At 41.6% G+C, this 20,726-nt stretch overlaps 1 protein-coding gene and 1 long non-coding RNA gene across 4 annotated transcripts in view; one reads left to right on the top strand and one right to left on the bottom strand.

The window, feature by feature from the left end:
- Positions 1 to 10,869, bottom strand: part of TRAPPC10 (trafficking protein particle complex subunit 10) — a 44,317-nt gene extending 33,448 nt beyond the window's left edge. The window contains exons 1-2 of one of the 2 annotated variants that reach the window (XM_040585198.1): positions 10,657 to 10,869; positions 291 to 372 (exon numbers count right to left, since the gene is read on the bottom strand). In XM_040585198.1, the coding sequence (XP_040441132.1) occupies positions 291 to 372; positions 10,657 to 10,747 (173 nt within the window). In that variant the 5' untranslated portion in view covers positions 10,748 to 10,869. The remainder of the gene's footprint in view (positions 1 to 290; positions 373 to 10,656) is intronic. The other variant, XM_040585197.1, reaches the window with a different exon arrangement.
- Positions 10,870 to 11,082: 213 nt separating this feature from the next.
- Positions 11,083 to 20,076, top strand: LOC121084074. Of its 2 annotated transcripts, none has more exons than XR_005826575.1 (2): positions 11,083 to 13,145; positions 18,351 to 20,076. It is a non-coding gene; the product is annotated as an uncharacterized LOC121084074 (long non-coding RNA). The 2 variants fall into 2 exon arrangements; XR_005826574.1 differs by lacking the exon at positions 18,351 to 20,076 and adding an exon at positions 14,365 to 15,263.
- Positions 20,077 to 20,726: the final 650 nt, after the last annotated feature.

Genomic DNA, 20,726 nt, shown 5'->3' with positions numbered 1-20,726 from the left:
AGAACATGGCTGCCAAAGCACATCAAAGCACAAACAAAGACAAACTCATAAATCACAAAACCAAAGAGAAACACAGCATTAATATAATTTTTCTTTAGGTAAAGGTCAACATAGCTGAAGTATGGAAGTGATGATCCTGAAACGCACAACACTTACATTGATAAGTTCTCCTTTCCTCAAGTCAGTTGCTATATTCAATCCAATTCATGGCAAGAGCTTCTCAGAGCAAAATATACCCAAGTCTAAAAACACACACTGAAATAGCATCACAGAATAAAACGTAAGTTTACCTCCTCCATTCCATGGGTTCTCTAGGAAGCTGTTGAGAAAGTGTAGGATATAAGGAAGTAAATAAATTCTGATCTCCAGCACCTAAAAGTAAAAGGCATTGATCTATTATCATGTGCAAATCACAGAAAAGCGATTAATAAATTATACTATTAATGTTTTTTTGTTTCAATAAAAATATGTTATTTCATTGGCTATGTGGAAACTGGAGTCTAGCACTGAACTACACTTTTTTAAATCACTTGCTCTCACATCCCAATATAACACTTTAACAAGGCACATAACACATATACTGTTATATATGGTGATTTTCCACATAATACATCATCCATATACCAAAGAAAGTATCATCCATACAGCTGGTCCAACTCTAAAAACCAAACAAGCAACTCCTTAGCTGGAGTCATTGGGTAAACAAAGTATATTTAAAAGAACCTCAAGAATTTAGCCTTCACAAACCAGAAGACTGGTTAGACAGTGGTTCACATCCCTTCTGTAGCTGGGCCTACCATGACAAAATTAGTATTAGCACATGTTCTGTGCTTTACTGGGTTTGATTCCCCCCTCCCCATTATTCTGGGGCTGCTGTTAATACCAAGCAGCTCCTTGACCACCACACTGCTTTTGCTGCCTTCAGAAACATCAGGTCTGTTAACACTGTGCAGGTCCCCTGGAGCTGGCCCTGTGCTGATGCAAACATCTGTGTTCAGCATCAATCACTTGGGCTTTGGACAACTACATTAAATACAACACCATTGGAGCAGCTACTTATGTACAAGATGGAACAAAATGTAGGGTCTACCATACAAAAAAAAAACAAAAAACCACACTATCAGTAGCCTATGAATATCAGTTCTTAAATTCTTTTCCTTTGGGTACCAGGAGGACATCATGAGGAAGAGAAAGGCTTAAAGTCAGCTCTCCCAATTCTGATGGTTACCAGTGTCTTTGAGCAAAGCAATGGTAAATTTTGTCAGACATGTTTGAATACAAACTGATCCGTCAACTATACTAGCCAATGCAAAACACCCAAACAGTCTTTCATGATACTTGAACAGAAGACATGGCATTTGATGTCTGGCAAACAGACACATCCAAATGAGAAGGGAGTAAGGTCAAAAATATATTTACCACTGAATTCGAACATAGTTCTAAAATCTGTTATGTCATGTGCACTGTCTAAATCTGGGAGAATGAGCTGGCCCATGCTAGTTTAACAATGTCACTTATTAAATCTCTCATCTGCATGTTGCCCACCACAGCTATTGCTCCCTTCCCTGTACTTCCTCCTTATTGCCTCATCTTTGGCTGGCTGCATTCTCCTCTACCACAGACTGCAATTTAATTCTAAGAAATCCTTTACTTCCTCCTACGGAGGCCACTCTGGCCCTTCCTCCCCACACTCCACCCTTCCCCAGGACCTCTTGAGCTGAAGAGCTACATTTTTCAATTAAAATTTTAACAGGCCTCTAAGCAATTCTGCCATTTCCCAGTAATTATCCACCTGTTTCCATTTTACATTCATCTGCCATTTTACAGCCCAGCCTGAACAGAAAGACCTCCTGTGGAAGGGAGAGCTGCAGAAGTACCTGACATCCCTTCTTCTCCCTCCCACCACGCAATCCCACCTTCTGGCACACAGCCAGGCATCACCTCCACAGCAGCTTAGCATGCTTTAATTTATCTTTGAAACCCTTTTCTAGTCCACTCACCTTTTCCCAGTTTTCTCACATACATTATTTTGACTACCAGCCACTACCGTAATTCTATCACTGTGCAATAAATTAAATATATATATATATATTTAGATGTATGATTAAATGCCAGAATAAGCAAAGCCAGCTCTTCTGATGCCTGGCCACAATAGCTATTATTCAATGATTCCATTTCCTGGAACCATTAAAAAGCAAAATACAAACAAAACCCCCACTCTACTATTAGTGCTTTAGCTTTAAATGTCCAGAAAGCACTTTATTCTTGACTCTTCACCTTTGTCCTGTTCTGACTGAATTAAGTGTACCATAGTAGATCTTATTTAAGACTATAAACAAATACCTAAAACAACTACTGAAATAAGTGTTAGTCATATTGGTAATGCTGCCTTATATCAAATTACATCTCTATGAGCCAGGCAATGGAGAGCAGTCTATTGATTAGCAACTCATTACTGCCCATAGAAAGTGGAACACAGCTCAGCGATTTAGCAACAGCATGATGACCACATCAAAATGACAGCCCATGAAGCTTGGAGCCTGACTGAAAGAATGAATCACATCTTTTACCTCTGGAGCATAACAAAGTACTCTTTCTGTACTGCACCTAAAAATGCAAGGTATGCCACAAAAAAGTTTCAGAATTCAACATCTTGAGTAAAAAAGGACTACTCCAGAATACAGAGGAACTACTAAATGATAATATTTAAGCACTCTATTGTTCCAGACAACCACATCATATTATCAGCTTAAGAAATGTATATTAATTTTAAAACCAGTCAATTTTTCCTCCTGCATTGGTTTTGAGGGCATATAAAATACATGTAAGATTGTGTTTTATGATCAAGGCAGGACTATCCTCTCTTTTCTTCTAATCCTAGAGAACAGACCTTCAATGCAAAATAGATCTGCTATCTTCTGAACACAGACCAAACACTACTAACGTATATTACAAACACCCTAAGGACTATAACATTTCAGGTTCTGCTCAACTAGATGCTGCATCTACTGTAATCAGCATGTTTGAGCTATTCAAATGAAGAACACTAAAAATGAAGTTATCAGCAGGCAACACTAGCACAGCACTGACATAGGACAAACATCAAGACTGTTTAGGACTAAGGGCTTGGTAAGGACTGGTGAGATGCACATTAAATTGTTAACTAATTGCTACAGGACTGCGGGGAGGGAAAGGAGTATCTCAGAGCAAGTAGACAAGTAAAAGCACAACCTTCACAAATAACAATCCTTAATCATCTAGTTCTTAATCACTCTAGTTTTGGAGTGGTATTGTGCAAGATTCCTATAACTCAAGAGACCTTAAACATGGCAGAAGTCTCATTCTCTTCTGTATATATGCCTCTAAAGCATTAGTAGTTGCTGCATCCATGATCCACTCTAAAGTGTTTAAAAAAAAAGAAACCAAACCACACCACTACAGGAATTTTTGCTTGTATCTGACTAAAATCTATGAATTTGAATTAAACATTCAAAACCACAAGTAACTCTAGAATTTAAACCCCCAAAGTCTGCACAGAAATCTGAGATTTTGTTGTAGTTTTTCTGTTGACTTTTTGTTGGGGTGGGGGGTGGGTGGATTTTGTTGTTGTTTGGTTAATTTGGGGGGGGTTGGTTTTTTTGTTTGTTTGTTTTTTTTTAAACCAGAAAAAGACAGACTAATGAAGCCAGTTGATGGAGGAAAGCCAGTCCCAGCTGAAGTGTAACAGATGATCAGATACAGCTGAAAAGGAGAAAGATGTGCAAATATGGGAAAGTAATTCTAGAATCTTACCATAACTAAAACCAAGCAGCCTTCTAGAGAAGGGTTTTCTTCTTTTAGAATCAACAAGACCTAAATTTCCAGTAGAGATGATAACTGGGGAGTGTCATCCTTTATCACTTAAAACACAATAAGAACTACATATCTTGTGGTTTATTATATTATTTTAATCTTATGATTGTATTAGATAAACAGTATTAAATAGTAATAATCTAATTATATTTCAAAGTTCTACCTATTTTTTACTATTTTAAAATATATTCTATAACTTCTCTAATTTACAATATAAACCTAGTAAATCTTTTATTGGTTTATTTTAATACTTGATTTATTTTTTAGAATAGGGAAAAAAATGCTAATCCACAGTCTTTGGAGCACACATCTCAGCTTTTACGCCATGTATGTCTGAATTAATCTGCTCCCCACCTGGATGTCAACACACACACACACCAAACACAGAAAAAACACAGTAATTCTTTAAGTGATGCCACTCCATGTGTAGGGTGGTTCTGCATGTGAAGGGGTAACAATTACTTTAACTAACAAAGTAATAGAAAGCAGTAATGTTTCAAATGATACACATGAAGAAGAAACACTTCTGGAAGAAGGGAAGAAAGGAGAAAGCACATTTCCTTCCTTTCCACATTAAAAAGTTCAAGAGGTATGCCCTTTGCCACTTATTTCAACACTTCACAAACAAGTTACGACAAACAGGTTATCTGTCCAGAAATCAAATGCAAATAAAGCAGCAGAACCTTAAAAGGGTTTTATGATAAGCCTAAATCAAACATTGAATCAAACAGCATAAGTTAAAAACACTTCTATGACCTTCAAAGACTTGACATCCACCAAACTGACATCCAAAATGTTAAGATGGCCAGGTCAGGGCAAAAGAGAAACAAAACTTACTCAAATGAGTCTTGGTTGTGAACCTGGATGTAAAAATCCACCATGTAAACCAAGTAAAGAATGTCTATAACTTTTATTCAAGGACAGGCTCTGTGTCTATGGAGCAGCTCTTAATCATAAACCTGATCCCGGAGAAAACTTCTGAAATTAGCCAAGAACTGAAATGGGCATCTAATGCCAAAACATTCCTTGTTTAGGCTACAGCATAATGCAAAGGTGACTGAATATCCTGGTAAATACAGCTCCAGAAGATCACATGAATCTTCAAACTACTTATTTTAAAAAAACTTATCCTATTGGTCCCAAATTTTCCCTTTTTAAAAGGGACCAGTCAGTCTCACCTCTTTGTTGGGCAAGATCACGCAGCAGATCCTTCTGGTAACTATGCTAAGACACATGGTGACAGCCAACATGGGCAAATCATGCCTGACAAACTTGGTGGCCTTCTATGATGGGGTTACAGAACTGGTGGATAAGGGAAGATCAACTGACATCGTCTACCTGGACTTGTGCAAAGCATCTGACACTGTCCTGCTCGACATCCTTGTCTCTAAACTGCAGATGGATGTAATGAATGGATCACTCTGCAGATAAGGAATCGGCTGGATGGTTGCTCTCAAGGAGTTGTGGTCAACAGCTTGATATCCAAGTGGAGACCAGTGATGAGTGGTGTTCCTCAAGCACTGGTGTTGGGACCAGCACTCTTTAATATCCTTGTTGACAACATGGACAGTGGGATTGAGTTTGCCGACAACATCAAGCTGTGTGGTGCAGTCGGCATGCTGGAGGGAAGGGATGCCATCCAGAGGGACCTGGACAGGCTTGAGAGGTGGGCCTGTACGAGCCTCAAAGTTCAAGGCCAAGTGCAAGGTCCTGCGTATGGGTCAGAGCAATCCCAAGCACAGATACAGGTTGGGCAGAGAATGGATTGAGAGTGGTCCATCAAAAAAAGGTGACCAGCAGGTTGAGGGAGGTGATTCTCCCCCTCTGTTCTCACGAGACACCATCTGGAGTACCATGTTCAGCACTGGATTCCCAACATAAGAAGGAGCAAGTCCAGAGCAGGGCCACAAATATACAAAATTTGTCTGATACAAAAGAACCATAAAATATTGACTTTTTTTGTTTGATGCCTGCCTAAAAAACACCAAAATCCCCAATAATCTATTTTTTTCTAACACTTTCCAAACTTCTTCAGTACTTACAGATATTGTCACTGCAGTATCTGAATATCCCACAATTCATTTTTTTTCCTCTAGAGGAAATTATCCCAACACACTAAATACACACGCAGCGTAAAATGAAAACTCCCTGAGGTCAGATGACTAAAGCAGACAAACATTTTCCTTTGAAACCAATGATAGACCCAGTCAACTGAGATAAAAGGCTTCAAATACCTTTAAGAGAGCTCAGTGACAAGACTATGCTTTTGTTTAGTTTTTATCCCCAAGTATCAGTCACAGCTAACCTTTCTGATCCTACTTATTTTTCCACTGGTAAAAAGTTCTGCTATGAATCTCCCCTGCAACCCAGATTCATGTTCAAAAGAGGTCTAAAAAACAGAGACACAAGACAGCTTAATTGCTATATAAAACATCTTAGCTGATTCACTAGTAGCCTGCAGAAAAAAATCCTTTTAGGAAAACTTTCTATCTTTACTTACTGCTGCACTACTAAATCTTTAAAATAGGGGTTAATAATACTAAGAATATGCTACTTCTCATGACATATGTAAGCAGATATTTAAGTACAGGATAATACTGTATCAACTACACAATAGTGATGACTTACAATGCAGACACGAGTCCTATTTGACAACAGGGAAAATGCATTTATAGAATACAGTTGTTCAAAGGGTCTCACTAGCAGCAAATCATTCTAATTACTTGGGTTACCTGCCACTTCTTGTTGGCACATTTTTTGTTACATATACCTACCAGTAACAGAACTTTTGAATTGAACTTTTCCAGTCCCAGAACAATATTCTTAACTGCAACTGTTTCTTTTTACTCCAAAAAGATACAAAATTCTTTCCATGCCCCCCTTTACTTTTATTAACCTTTTCTGTTTATGCTGCTTTTGTAGATACCTGCAAATATTTTCTGTTCTCAGGCCTACAATGATTTGCTGATGGTTTTGCTCGTGCTGTATCACAGCACATTTTGAACATGGACCAGATTAAAGCAATGCATCCCATTATCTCCAAGGATTACATATGAAGTTCATTGTACTAAGACAGAGTATCAACAGTAAGAACAAATATGAACACACACACTATATAAACAGATACCAAGAGCTAATAAGGAATATTCAACAACTGCATGAAGATAATTATAAAAGAATAGCTTGGTAGGGCCACTCTGCAAAATCAATTACTTCATGTAGCAGGATTGTCTTCAGCTTCTTCACAAGGATAGACAGAACTAATAATTTAAGTGCAAACCCACTACATTAGGATAAGTTCTTTCAACACAACACTTGGTTGATATATATATGTGCAAGAACATCAGTTCCGAAGATTTTCTCTAATTAAAGTTTCAAACTGAACTCACAAGAAGGAAGCAACAATGTTTGGGTTTCCTAGGAAAGTAATCTGCATTGTCAAGTCAACATTGCAAAGAAACTACTCAACTTCAAGAGGTCCAATGCAAACACTCAACTTCACTCTTCAAATAAAAACCAATTAATTATGGTAAAAATAACATGTCTAGAGCAGTGAGAAAGCTAGAAGCCGACTCAAAATGCTTTGTAAAACATACAAGTTCTGGTAGCAATGAAGATAAATTGCTACAAACTTGAACTGAGAATTTCTAAAGTAATGTGCCAGAGCGAGCATAACCACAGGGGGATAGTGAAACTCCACAGAGGGGTTTACAACCTAGTAAGACTTACAGTATGAAAACATGATTCAAACTAATCTGGAAAGGAATCATCATGGCACTCACTCCTAACTGACAAAAATAATTTAATACTACACAGGATGTTGCCATCTTGAGAAAAAGGAAAAAAACTTAAAGGAACAGCACCTTTCCATGAATATACTATTTTTTCCACACTTAGAAAATACGGTTGTCTGTTTGACTAGAGAAAATGTCTCTAGAAGTTTTTAGTTAATTCAGTCAATCTAGTTAATTCAGCCTAGCTGAACTCTATTAATCTAAACTCTCTATTAAAACTATGTGGTTTTGCCAGTAACACAAATATCACAAATACAAGGCTAGCGCACCTACAAATACTGAGGATCAAATCATTGAGCTACAGTATTAAGATGAAAAGAGTAATGACAAAACCTGCATTTCAGTTGGCATCAAACATGCAAGCCACGTGGAATCTGCCATTTTTATTCTACAGGCCAAAGCCTGTAAATATGTAAAGTGCTGAATTAGGATTGTACTGATACAGCAAATAAGTACTGGTACAATACAGACTAACTCTCAGATTTGAAAGCATAAGTTTCTTTACCAGAGAAGCATTCCTTTCAGAGTACTGTCAAATTTATTTCAAGTAGACAAAAACATGTGTTTACAAAACATCTTTGGTACGCACAGTGTTGAAAATAAATTTAATTCCAAACAAAACTCTCTCTTCAGTTCTTCCTCATTAAGAATAAACCCTAAGAGTTAACAGGAATATTTCATTATATAATTGTTTACCTGACAGAGATTAATCTAAATCTTGTAGCAAAAGAAAATACTTCTGTTCTGAGACACAACCTCACTTCACCGTCACTTTTCCTTCATATAATCAAAAAACCAGCCATCCCCTTGCAGGTCTGTTTTGCCCTCATGCACCTGCTAGCTGAGGCAGTTATCCCAAATAACTCCAACTGCCTGAAATCAGAACCACAAAACAAATCAAACTATTTGTCAAACAGCTTCTAATACGGCTTTGATTGTGTTTTCCAACAAACCAATACCAAGCCAACAATTCCTTCCCTGGAAGACCAAGCTTCACTTCCTTATAAATCATGGACAGTATAACGCTTAGAAGAACTTTCCTTTAAGTCAGTCATTTTTGTTGAACACATTTGTTAGAAATACTACAGTCTTTAAGCACTTCACTTCTCTGGATGGAGAAAAAAGGCAACTAAAACAGCTAAACCAAGATTAATATTATTTTCAATATCAGATAATTGGGCTTGACTAAAACCTGATTAAACTCCATGTTTGGAATTCTGAAAATTTCCTTACAGAGGCCAGAGTTCTTTCCTGCACTTGATGAACAAAAAAAGCAAGCCTGAGGTAAAACTGCATGTACTTCAACAGACTGAAAGATATGTTGCTTACTCAAATCATACAAGAACAGTAAGGACTGATGTGCACAACCCCCCCACACACATACACTCCAATTCCGAATACAGGATAAAGCCAGCAAATCCGAAAAGCGATCCACCACAGCCTGAACAGTAGCGTAACACCAACAAGGGAGGCAACAATATCCTCCCGATGTTTCCAACATGTACTTTTTTCTGACTTCAAATCTGAAGTGAAATGGATTTCAAAAGTCTTGATGTAGATTAGTACAGAAGATTCAACCCAGATACCACTGCCTTCAATTGATGAACTGCATCAAAAGTTTAAGAAAGAAAAAAGCACATTCATAAAATGCTTTGAATAAAAAAATATACACACACACGAGTTCCATAATTATATAGGTATGAGGTTATAGTTGGATATTTTTTCTAAATACCAATGTCAGTCTAAGACCTTAATCATCAATATATGCTTAGTTTGTAATAAGACAACACAAACCTGTGAAATATAAACTATTTAACACAAATTTAAAGTATTCCCAGTGTTTTACTGATAAAGTGCAAATACATAGTCTGTTATGTCATTGATAAAGATACTTCTGACTAAGAATGAACAGTCTACTGGTTACCTCTTGCTTAAAAAAACCAAAAAGCAGAATTCTCTACACTGATCTCATTCACCTTATTTTTCTATTAAGAGCATTACAGATGTAGTTAGAACAGAATAGACTATTTCAGTTGGAAGGGACCTACAACAATCATCTAGTCCAACTGCCTGACCACTTCAGGGCTGACCAAAAGTTAAAGCATGTTGTTAAGAGCATTGTCCAAACACCTCTTAAACACTGATGGGCTTGGGGCACCGACCACTTCTCTAGGAAGCCTGTTCCAGCGTTTGACCACCTTCTTGGTAAAGAAATGCTTCCTCATGTCCAGCCTAGTTCACACGCTCATTTTAAGTGAGCTTTGTTGCAACTCTCTATACCTGTCAGAGCACAGGAGCTCATGTTTTACATCAGGACCAGTGTGCATGTCCCGGCTGCCTGCCTCCGACACCTGAAAGAGCTATACTCATCACTAGAACCATGCGATCCAGTTTGTTAAATAAACTGTCTCGGAGATGAAACCAAAGCACAGTAGTTAAAGATTGAATTATAACGTCGGTGGGAATCTCTCCTCACCACAGAGGATGCCTTACTCTTGCGACTTCTCTCACCCAGAGCAAAACTACACAAAGCATGCTGGCAAGAAGTCTGGGGTTTAAGATTTATTGTCGTATCTGAGTCTCTTCTCCCAAGGACCTGTAAGCACGACGTTCGGTTTTGTTATTTACTATAGTCCTGAAACACACCGAAACAAACCCAAGGGGGGGACGAGCCGCTAAAGAGACAAAACCGGCCACCAGAGCCCCTTGCAGGTGCCGCGTCCCTCAGCCCCGAGCTCCAGGACCCAGCCAGGGCACCCGGCCGGGGCACCCGGCGCCGCTCCGAGGCGGCCGCGCCCCCGCCTGCCGCCCCGCCCGCCAGCGCCCCGCACAGCCCCCAGGCTCCGGCGCCGCGGGCCCGCCCGCCGCCGGACCCCGCCCCGGGCCGCCCTTCGCCCGGGGCACCGGCCAGCGCCCCGCGCCCCGCTCCGAACTGCCGCTGCGCCTCGCCTCGCCCCCCCGCCCCGGCGGCGGCCGTTAAGGCCCGTCGGGGGGCGCGGGGCGCACTCACAGGTCACGATGGGCTTGTTCTCCATGGTGTAGATCACCGGGGGCTTCTCCCTGCCCTCCTCCTCGGCGGCCGCCGCCGCGGCGGAGTCCATGAGCGGGCGGGGTCCTCAGCCCCGGCTCCCCCGCCCGCTCGGCGCCATGGAAACGCCGCCGCCGCCGCCGCTCCCCCCCCCGCCGGGGGGCTGGGACGGGCCGCTCCGCCTCGGGGCCTGCTGGCGCCCCCCCCCGCCTCCCCCCACCCGCTTCCCCGCGTCCCCGCAGCGCCGCTCCGGAGGGGAAGGCGGGCGAGCTCATCCGCTTCCTGGATCACCGGCTGAGCATTACCGCTTCCGGGGAGCGCCGCCGCCCGCCGGCCAGGGGCGCCGCCGGCCGGGCCCAGCGCGGCTGCACAGGGGTTAACCCGGAAAACGGGTGAAATAAAGGGGAAGCGCGGGGCTGGGGAGCGCTGGGCGGGGGGCGGGGGGCGCGCTTGCGCGGAGCGGGCGGGGCGCAGCTTCCCCCCCCCGCGGCGGGGAGGGGCCGTGCGGCCGCCGAGGCGCGGCTGGGCTCCCCGGTGTGCGGCCGGTCGGCTGCGCCGCGGCAGCCTTCGGGGGGCGGAGGCGTCACGTCCGGCCTGCGGTGGCCGGAGCTACGGCGAGAGGGTTACCTGGCCGGGCCGCCCGCCTTCGCCCCCGCGGCCGGGCCGGCTCCTGCTTTCCCGCCCGGCGGGAGCGCCAGGGCGCTGGGAGGGGGGCTGCCACTGCCGGGTGCGCTGAGGTGACTGAGGGAAAGAGCACCCCCAGCCTGCCCTGTTCACTGACACCCGGTGTGCGCGACCTGAATCTTTTTTTTTTTTGTTTGTTTTTTTGTTACGGGGCTTCTTAAGGCTCTGGTGGGCTTAGCGGGCAGTGGCCCGGGGCCTGTAAGGCAGCTGGGCAGGGAGAGGGGCCTGCCAGGCTGTGCCATGGCTGGGCTGTGCCTGCGCCGGAGGGCAAACCTGTGGCGTTGGCTGCTCTGGGCCTAGAAGAAAAGGGATTTGTGTGACAGATGCCTTGCCAATTTTCACAAGTGGATTTAAGCCTGTGTTTGTCACCTTTGAATAATCCCCTGTGGCAGCATGGAGAGGTACTGTTTCTCCTTTTCTGCCTTGGTAGGGAAAAGAGAAGGAACATAGTCACAGGGCTTGATAGCATGTGGTTTGTGCTTCAGAGCCTAGGTTGTTCCCATGGCTGCTGGAGCCTACAGCTCTGCTAGTTCAATGGACTTAAGTGTATTAGAGGCCATATTTTCCACTGGCCTCAAATACTTTTACAGTGTTGTTGCAAGCCGTCTTCAAGATAGGCTTTGCAGGTCATAATGAGTCAGGCAACAGATGTCTGGCCTTATAATTCACGAGTTACGCTCTTGGACCATGGAAACCACGAAGAAGAAAGGAGAGGGAGTTGTGCGTTTGGAGTGTGAGCTCAGAGGGAGGATTATAGGGAAGAGAAAAGAGCATGTAGCATGGGTAGCTGGGTAAGTGGAGGTGAATAAGATGTAAGTGTAGAACTGGTTCATGAAAAGGAGGCATAATCATACTTCCATGCCAGAGCAATGCATAGCAGTTGGAGTATATCAGTGAATATGGCCCTTAATGTTTAAGGGTTTGTACTGTAGGGTTTTTTAATGCATAGAAATAATATGCTATTACTCTTCTGTCGTGTCTAATTGTATTAGACTTCAGTACTCATAAAATTAGCCCTTGTCTTACTCTAGACTGATATCCTATTCCTTTGTTCTTAATGATTCTACTGTTCACCTTGGTCATCTTCAGAATCAAGAATCCTGAATTCAGGGGATATTGACTTACCGTCTCAAATAGAAGTAAATAAGATGCAGAAGAGCATACTGAAAGTAGTCTACCATAAGGGGTAAAAAAATGAAAAACACTATGTACGTGTGTAAAACCAAATGTAATCTAAGGTAGGATTATAAATAATCTGTGTATTAATCAGAACTGTTTATTGCACGGTGACATTGTGCTGAGGTGGTTTGAGTGTTCTGTTTGAGTATTTCCAGAAACCAGTTTGTTTAGAATTTTCTTTCAGCAAAACCTTAACCCTATTTCCGGGGCTTATAATGTTGTTTCAAAAATAATTACAGCATCCCTGTAACATGTTTCATTCCGTACTGCAGATGAATATTCCCAGTTATATCTCTACTGTTCTGTTCTGCTTTGGGGATTAATGTTTCCAGTTCTTTGAATTCAGCAGCATTTGCACAGAACTTCTCTTTCACCTTGGTTGTAACAAGACTTGTTTCCTTGGCACAGTCAAATACAGAATTCCTTACAAGTCCAAAAGTTTAATAATCTTATATAGCACAATAAAATGTTACATCTGATTTTCAGGTTTAGATGAGCAGCTAGACACTAACATTTTATTTTTTATTTTGTTTTAGTGCTGTGAGAGTCAAGATGTACGATGGCACAATTTTATTTTAAAAATGACAGCACATACATCATTCTACAGTGTAAGTAATAAGTATGTGGCAAATACATGGTTTACTGAACCAGAAAAAAAAAAGTTATATGCACGTTTAAAAAATAATAAATTCCTTCTAGTAAGCTCCAGAGTATCTCATTTCATGCATCTGTCAAATAGTCCATCCTGCACAGTCCTAAACAACACAGGCGGGAACAGGCAAACCCAAATCAAATAAGCAGGAACGTCTTCCAGTGATCTCCGCTTACTGTAGAGCACTTGTCCCCTTTTGTCAGAGATTAGAGCTAAGGTCAGTAGTTCATTGGGATTAAACTTTTAATCACCACATAATTTCATGTACATTCAATCTCCTATCTAGTTTTTGTAGTTGCAGTATAGCTGTTCTTATTAAATGGACCCAGTGCTGCATCCTAAGCTTGCTAGCTGTTTTTGAAAGTGAATGAAGCAAATGTATCTGCACTTGTGGTTTATTCCTAAACCATCTTACACACACACACACAAAAAAGAGAGAGACAGACACATTAACATAGCCAAGAAGATCTGGAAGACTAAGGAAACAACTTTTCACAGTGTTCTCAGGTGTTTAAATGCCAGAAATACTTGGAAGTGAATTTGACTGGGAAGTGAAACTGACTGGTCTGAGAAAAACTAGGATTTTTTATGGTAAACTATATAGAGAAAAAATAAAGCATTTGAAAATTGGGACTTCATCAATATTGTACTTTTACCTTGCATTTTGAAACAAATGGATGAAATTTTGGTTTTGGGGAAAATGTGGGAAAGGGAAAAAAGGATCACTTTAATTGCAATTAGAATTTTCCTTTTCTTCTTTCCTTTACACCAACAATGTTTAAAATACTGTCTGTCTCTACTGGAAATCATATAAGTTTTAAGTGAATGATAATTTTGTATCCACAAAACCCAATCATATTCTAGATATCAGGCCATCATGGTGCTACAGTTCCCTCCGAGTTTTCAACCTTATGTGCATAGCAAGATAAAATTACATCACACATTCAAAACTTTCTCTTTAGCAAAGCAATTAGCAAATTCTTTTCATCATTTCAGTTTGTTGGGTATCAGGTACCTAAAACTTTTCCCTAGTCACATTAACAGAGCATAATTACACCTGCACTTTAAATGATTAATCAGTGGGAGAGGAGGAGCTGAACCTGAGCTAGTTTATAGCCAGCCAGAGCCTGTACAAATGTTTCTCCTAAATATCAGCATTATCATTTCTATTACAGCAATAAGCTCAATGCCCAAGTAGGTCACCAGTGGAATGGATCTTGATTTTGAGGTGCAGTATGAAGGAGCAGATTAATCTAAGAGGCATCTGTATGACCGCATGAAAAGACGGCACATGTGTTACTAGATCAAGAAGAGTTTTCTCGTTTCCAAGTCTCTGTGCATCTCAGCTTCCTCCAAATTTCAGGTTGATGTGGATAGAAGGACACCAGCCCTTTTTTTCATCCCTACTTCACCATCTGGCTTCTGCACAAAGCCATCGGAGGTGTGCTGGCTAAACAGGGCTGTAGCACACACCATTGGCTCCCTTAGGTGGGTGTTTAGGGGAACAGGACTCTGGGTGCATGAGAACACATTAGCAGGGAAAACCACCTTGGAAAAAAATGGACTCTCCCAAAACAAGGCGCACAAGCTCACTCCTTACATTTGGAAATGCAGACTCTAAGCTTCATGCTAACTTTAACTGCACATCATTACCTGTTTCAATGGCAATAGCTGGCATTTATTCTTCCAACTTTTACTTTGTATATCAGTCACTCTGGTCTTGCAGCCAGGTGACTCTCCCTTTATTTCACAACTTCTCTTTGCAATAGGGTTTATAAGGTAACAGAGAACTTAAAATTTTCTCCATCAAAATTTTGCACGGTTGCAGTTGTTAATGTTCTGCTGCAATGTTTCTTCTTATTGATGACTTAAGAGATTTACATACCCAAGTCACCACCATCAGGCAATTCCATCTGTATAACATGAAGCATGTTACGTGGCTCATTTTGGGTTACTCCGGCTTCATGGGCAGTTTCTATGGCTTTGGGAACTCTCCCTCCTGGAGGAGGAATGCAGTCTGACTTGAAAGGTGGGGATTGTTTCAGAGAAATAAACTGATTTCAGATGTGCCGTACATCTATATTGTGCAGTGCTTAATGTAAACAAAAGCTTAAATTTCTCATTGTCCCCTTCTATCATATTTCATGTGTACTGAAACACAAACCCACATAGCACAGGTGTCCAGCAAACAGAAGTCAACATATCCCACACCTTTTTCTGCTCCTGATTTCCCATTTCTTTCTTTTTCCCTGAGCTGCTCTTCTGTTACTGGTTTGTTTGAATGATATTTTCTGCAAGGCAGGACGAGGAATTTCATTCTCTTTTCAAGATATTTAGCACTTCAACTTGACCAAAATAAAATACAGCTGTAGTCCTAAGCACAGTGTCAGAGAGATTAATGAGCTCAATAACTGCAAGAGAAGCAGCAGTGGTTTTGTGAGGAACTGGATCCTCTGTCTCAGGTCTCCCAATGAGCGAGAAGGTTAATTAAACCCTGGCTCATTGTTGTAACACTAAATCCTAAAATATGATGTCGATCTTCAGGTCCCTACTGGAACAACCCTTGTTGAAATTCTTTCAAACATTTGAACAGTAGGAAAAAGGAAGGGAAGCTGTTAAGTTGTATCCCTAATTGCCTTATGTTTTGATGGAATGTCCATTACCAGGGGAAATTCATGTCTGAAGATCTTCCTTCTGAGTTTGAAGATGGTATCAACTGTCCTATTTTAGGGAGGCAGAGACAGAAAAGAAGACAAACAGGGAATGGTGTTGAGGAAGGGGAAAGATCCTTAGTGGGCAAGGCTGTGACAGGAGGAAAATAAAATTCCTATACTAGGTTTTGACCAGGGTGAAGACAAAACCAGTAGTGTCCACACTGTAATTTGATTCCCTCTCTCCAGTTTTGTGCCTTCAAGGTAATGGAGGACCAGGAACATTATGGTAGATCCTAGGATCCCAAGATTTGCCAGCAGTAACAGACATGAATGTAAAATTCCTTGTTCCCTCTAATCTACATATCCCAGTGCTCCCATCTGGTGACCTCCAAATAAAGATTTTTCATGAAAAAGATAGCTTTATTCTACATCTGACCACACTATAATATTTCTTTCTGTTTCACATGGTGGGCTGACCCTGACCAGCAGCCACGCACCTGCTCACTCACTCCTCCATCCCCAGCAGGACAGGGGGAGAAAAGGGGAAGAATAAAAGTGAGAAAACACATGGGTTGAGATAAAGACAGTTTAACAGGTGAAAGAAAGAGACAGAAGGTGAAGCAAAGGAAATCACTCACTGCCTCCCACAAGCAGACCAGTGTCCAGCCAGTGTTTGAATAACAGCCACCCTGGAAGCCAAAAATCTCTGTTCTTCTTCCTCTACCCTAATTTTTACTGCTGAACATGACCTTATGATATTATATGGTATGGAAAAGCCCTTTGACCAATTGGGGTCAGCTGTCCCTGTGTCCCCTTCCCAGACTCTGGCCCACCTCAAACCTACTTGCTGGAGGAGAAGACTGGGAAAAAGAGAAGGACTTGATGCTGTGCAAGCTCTGTTCAGCAAAAGCAAAAACTTCAGTGTGTCGACACCACCATTAAAGCCACAAATTCAAAACAGCACTCTATGAGCTGATATGAAAGGAGTTAACTCCACCCCAGCCAGACGTGGTGCAGGATCTAAATGGTTCAGATCATCATCCTGCCGACTTTCAGTTGCATGGAGAGTCTTGAAGCCAGAGCTTTTCAATGCAGGCACAGAAATTAGTACCAGTTACACTGTGCCCAACTCTTTCTCGGTTTTGCAACAATGTCACTTAACAGATTGGGTTGGTTTCCCCGAGAGGGCTTACTCCCGGATTATGCCAGAGAGATTCAGGGAACAACACCCTGACTTTGACATGTTATCACCGCTGCTTAAAACGGAGCCTGTTAGGCAGATGAACAGTTGTGAGTGAAATGGTAGGAGATAGCTTACACATGTGGCATTTTACCAGAAGTTCAAATCCCGTTTGACCTGAAAATGGTTATAGAAGAGAAACTTCATCAGTAGAATGAATATTTGAATGTTCAACTTTATTGCCTTCTGGACAGTAGCAAGGTTTGGAACGAAAAATTCAGAAGGAATTTCTATGGAAATCCTTCTGGAAGATGAGCATCAACTTCTATATATGGGAAAAGTTCAAATGAATTTTTCCAATAAGGTTTAAAGATAAATCCTTGCTTGTAAGACGTTCTTACCTTTTCCCTTGATACTTTTAGTAATTAATATTTTTGGAGAAATTGATATTGAAGTTCATGGGCTTCCACTGAGATGGCCTGCAGTTGCTCTTTTCATTCACTCTGTACAGTGTTTGCAATTAAAAAGTCTACTTATTAAGCGCAACTAAGTTTTATGGAAGTACTGAAGGAAACATTTTCCCAAAGGAATGCAAGGACTCAGATATAGATGCAAATTCATAGTTTGTGTTTTCATGTCAGTTTGCGGGCAGCAGTCAGAAAACTGGCCCCAAACGGCGCAGTCCAGTGCCGCCGGCTTGTGGCCTGGCAGTGAACAGTGCGCTGGCACACAGACACAAACCCGTGTCAATGGACAGTGTTTTTAGATGTATTTTCAGATGATTCCTGTTAATCAAACTACTATAAAAATGAGACACAATGTATTTGTCCCATTAAATAATGAATTGAAGTTATTTCTCTACACTTAAGTACTTTCATTTCTTTGCCTAGACTTTGACTTGTTAAGGTGATCCTAACATTGAAACCAGAAGTTACTGATCTGTGCATTTGATATCAGCTTAGCAATGGCTTTTCACCTTACTGTACTACAAGAGAAAAAATATGGTGGATACATTCTACAATGAAATTTGTGCATGAAAGAAAGTAAAAATTAATGCTGGAAGCATACTTAACTGTTTGTCATTTCTGGGTCATAACAAATAAAACACTTTGGCATGCAGTCGATTGATTATTTTTAACTGAATGAGTTTTCCTTCCGAAATTCTGGTTTAATTAACTAATTTCATGAATTCACAGCCACCTGCAGAAACAGAAAAAAATTGTTAAGATTTTTACATTTGGGAAGTTCTTTTGTAATATTGTAAAGTGAATTCAACCACAAATCATTAGCTGTACGTACTAATCAGAATTTTGGCTTTTTATTTCAGAAAGTAATGACCAAGGAAAGAATGACCAAAATTTATCTAATAGCAACAAAACCAGCATGGGGAACCCATTTCCATACCAGCTGTATTCAAGAGCATTTTCATTCCATCCAGTGTCTGTGTTTCTGCAGCAGAAATGCTATGCTGTGTGAACTGACCCCATTACCAGAATTATGGAAATACAGGGAAATGCAAAGGAAAAGCTAATAACTTTGCTGAAGAGCTGCGCGTGCCCTTGTTCAAAAATCCCTAAATGGCCACCAAGACAAACCAGAGGGACTAGGTTGAAACATGGGATCAAAGACCTTCCAGAAGGCTCAGGAAAAGCTAACAGCCTGAAGAAGCAGAGAGAAAAGAAAAGAGAAAGCATCTAAGAAGGAGTCTACAGAAAAAGTGGTCAGCAAGCCAGGGCAGAGCAGCTGGAGCAGGGAGGGGAAGATGCTACCTAGCCTAGAGGGGAAAATCAGTAGCATGCTATTTCTCCAACACCATCTGCATAATCTTGTCAACATCAGACTTTGCCTTCTGGGACTCAAAGAAACTTCCTTTCCTGGCAATGTCTCTCTCTCTAGCATCTCTTAAGACAGACTTTCCTCCTTTTCCAAACAGCTTGCTTCAAATAGCTCTCAAAAACTCTACTCATCCAGGGAAGCTGCTACAAAAAGGCAGCGTGTTTGAGTTATCAGAGGCAGCTTCACCTTTCAGGCATGAGGAGAAAGGCATTTGAACTCACAGATCAAATGCTGAGTATGTTACAATTATCCACCTTGGTAAATCAGAACAAATTCAAAGTATGAAATTTTGAGCATGAACTTTGAGTATGAACATACGAACATCATTATCAGGGTGATAACGTTAGCAAACAACTGTGCTTTCTCCCCCTATACCACACTAACAAAACAAAAGAAAGAAGAGGAAAAAGAGGACGTGACAGCTCTTACTCCAAGCTAGTTCCGAAGACCAGAGGAATTCAACCTGGTCATGATTCCAGCCAAGCCACCACTATACTTGCCTCCTTTTCTTCTCCCCTAGTAGGTCATTTATATCCGTTTCCTGAGTCACCCAAACTTTAGAAACTAACTAGTAATAGCACAGTGACCTCAGAGCCTTTTACAGCTCTGCTCAAATAAATCCAAACAACTTTTCAACTAGCACACTTCCAGCATGGACAGAAACGAGGTCAGGTGCCAGCAGACAGAGGCGGCCCTCAAACCCCAGGAGTTCCTGTAGCTCTGGAGTATTTTCAGGATGTCAATCCTGGACCCAACCTGCAATACAAACATTCAGCTGCCAGCAGGGTGGCACTAGGGCTGATTAACTGGTCTCAAATGTCAGGATCCAAATTGATAGCATCCAGTGCTCTCTCCGGCATTTCACGGACACTGCTTCTCTACATCACCCACCTCTGAACCAGCCCCCTTTTTCACATTGTCCAGCCCTGCCAAGTGTGCAGCTATTGCGAGACAGTCACTGTTAGTTAAGTTGTTTTAACAGCTCTACACTGCGGTCCCTGCACCTGTACACCCTCAGCTGGGGTCGGTACAGACTGGCCAAAAGACAGCTCTTTCCTCCGGCAGATATTCATGACACTATTCATTTTCACTTAATACACTCTTAGCGTCATAGATGTGTGGTCATTTCTAGAACTCACTTAAAATATACATTACAGGAAACATTAATGAAATAAACCTTTACCAACCAATTATGTTTTTGCACAAACATACCGTAACAGAGTAGTTATGGGTTGTTACTTCTCTTCATTTATCCTCCTGCTTAGGACTAACTTCTGAAGAGTATGGGTGAAGTTGGTAAGAGCTAGACCATAACATTTCTAATTTGAAGGATCTCTGTCCATCACACCAGCCTGGGGAAGAGCTCACATGTCCAATGTATAATTAAAAATTGATGGAAAGAGGGGAGGGGGGGAATCTTAAAGTGAGTTACACCATTATTTAAATACTCTTCTCTGAATTCATCAAGGGAAAGCTCATTTCAAAACTAGCATGTCAAAAGCTATTAGTTATTAAATTAAAATTCAGTATTAATTAGAAATGAGATTCCCTGGCAAGCTTACCTTAGGCAGATCATCCCTGGGTGGCAAAATGGAAGTATTACAAGAATAATGAGGACTGAAGAAGAGATCTAGAAAGCCATCACAGTAAGCCTAGAGCAGGGGTCCTCAAACTTTTTAAACAGGGGGCCGGCGTGCGGATGAAGTGGCAGGAGGTCACCTGCGACTGCTTGGTTTCCCCCCCAACCCCCAGCGAGGGGGGGCAGGGAGGTTCTGTAAATACCAGGGGACGGATTGAGGACCCTGGGGGGCCATATCCAGCCCGCAGGCTGTAGTTTGAAGACCCCTGGCCTAGAGTAAATATTCAG

Source organism: Falco naumanni, chromosome 2, assembly GCF_017639655.2.
Source record: "Falco naumanni isolate bFalNau1 chromosome 2, bFalNau1.pat, whole genome shotgun sequence".
In the NCBI taxonomy this organism is placed as follows: Eukaryota; Metazoa; Chordata; class Aves; order Falconiformes; family Falconidae; genus Falco; species Falco naumanni.
The sequence above is the reverse complement of the archived record's forward strand: the minus strand, read 5'-3'. Positions and strand labels throughout refer to the sequence as shown.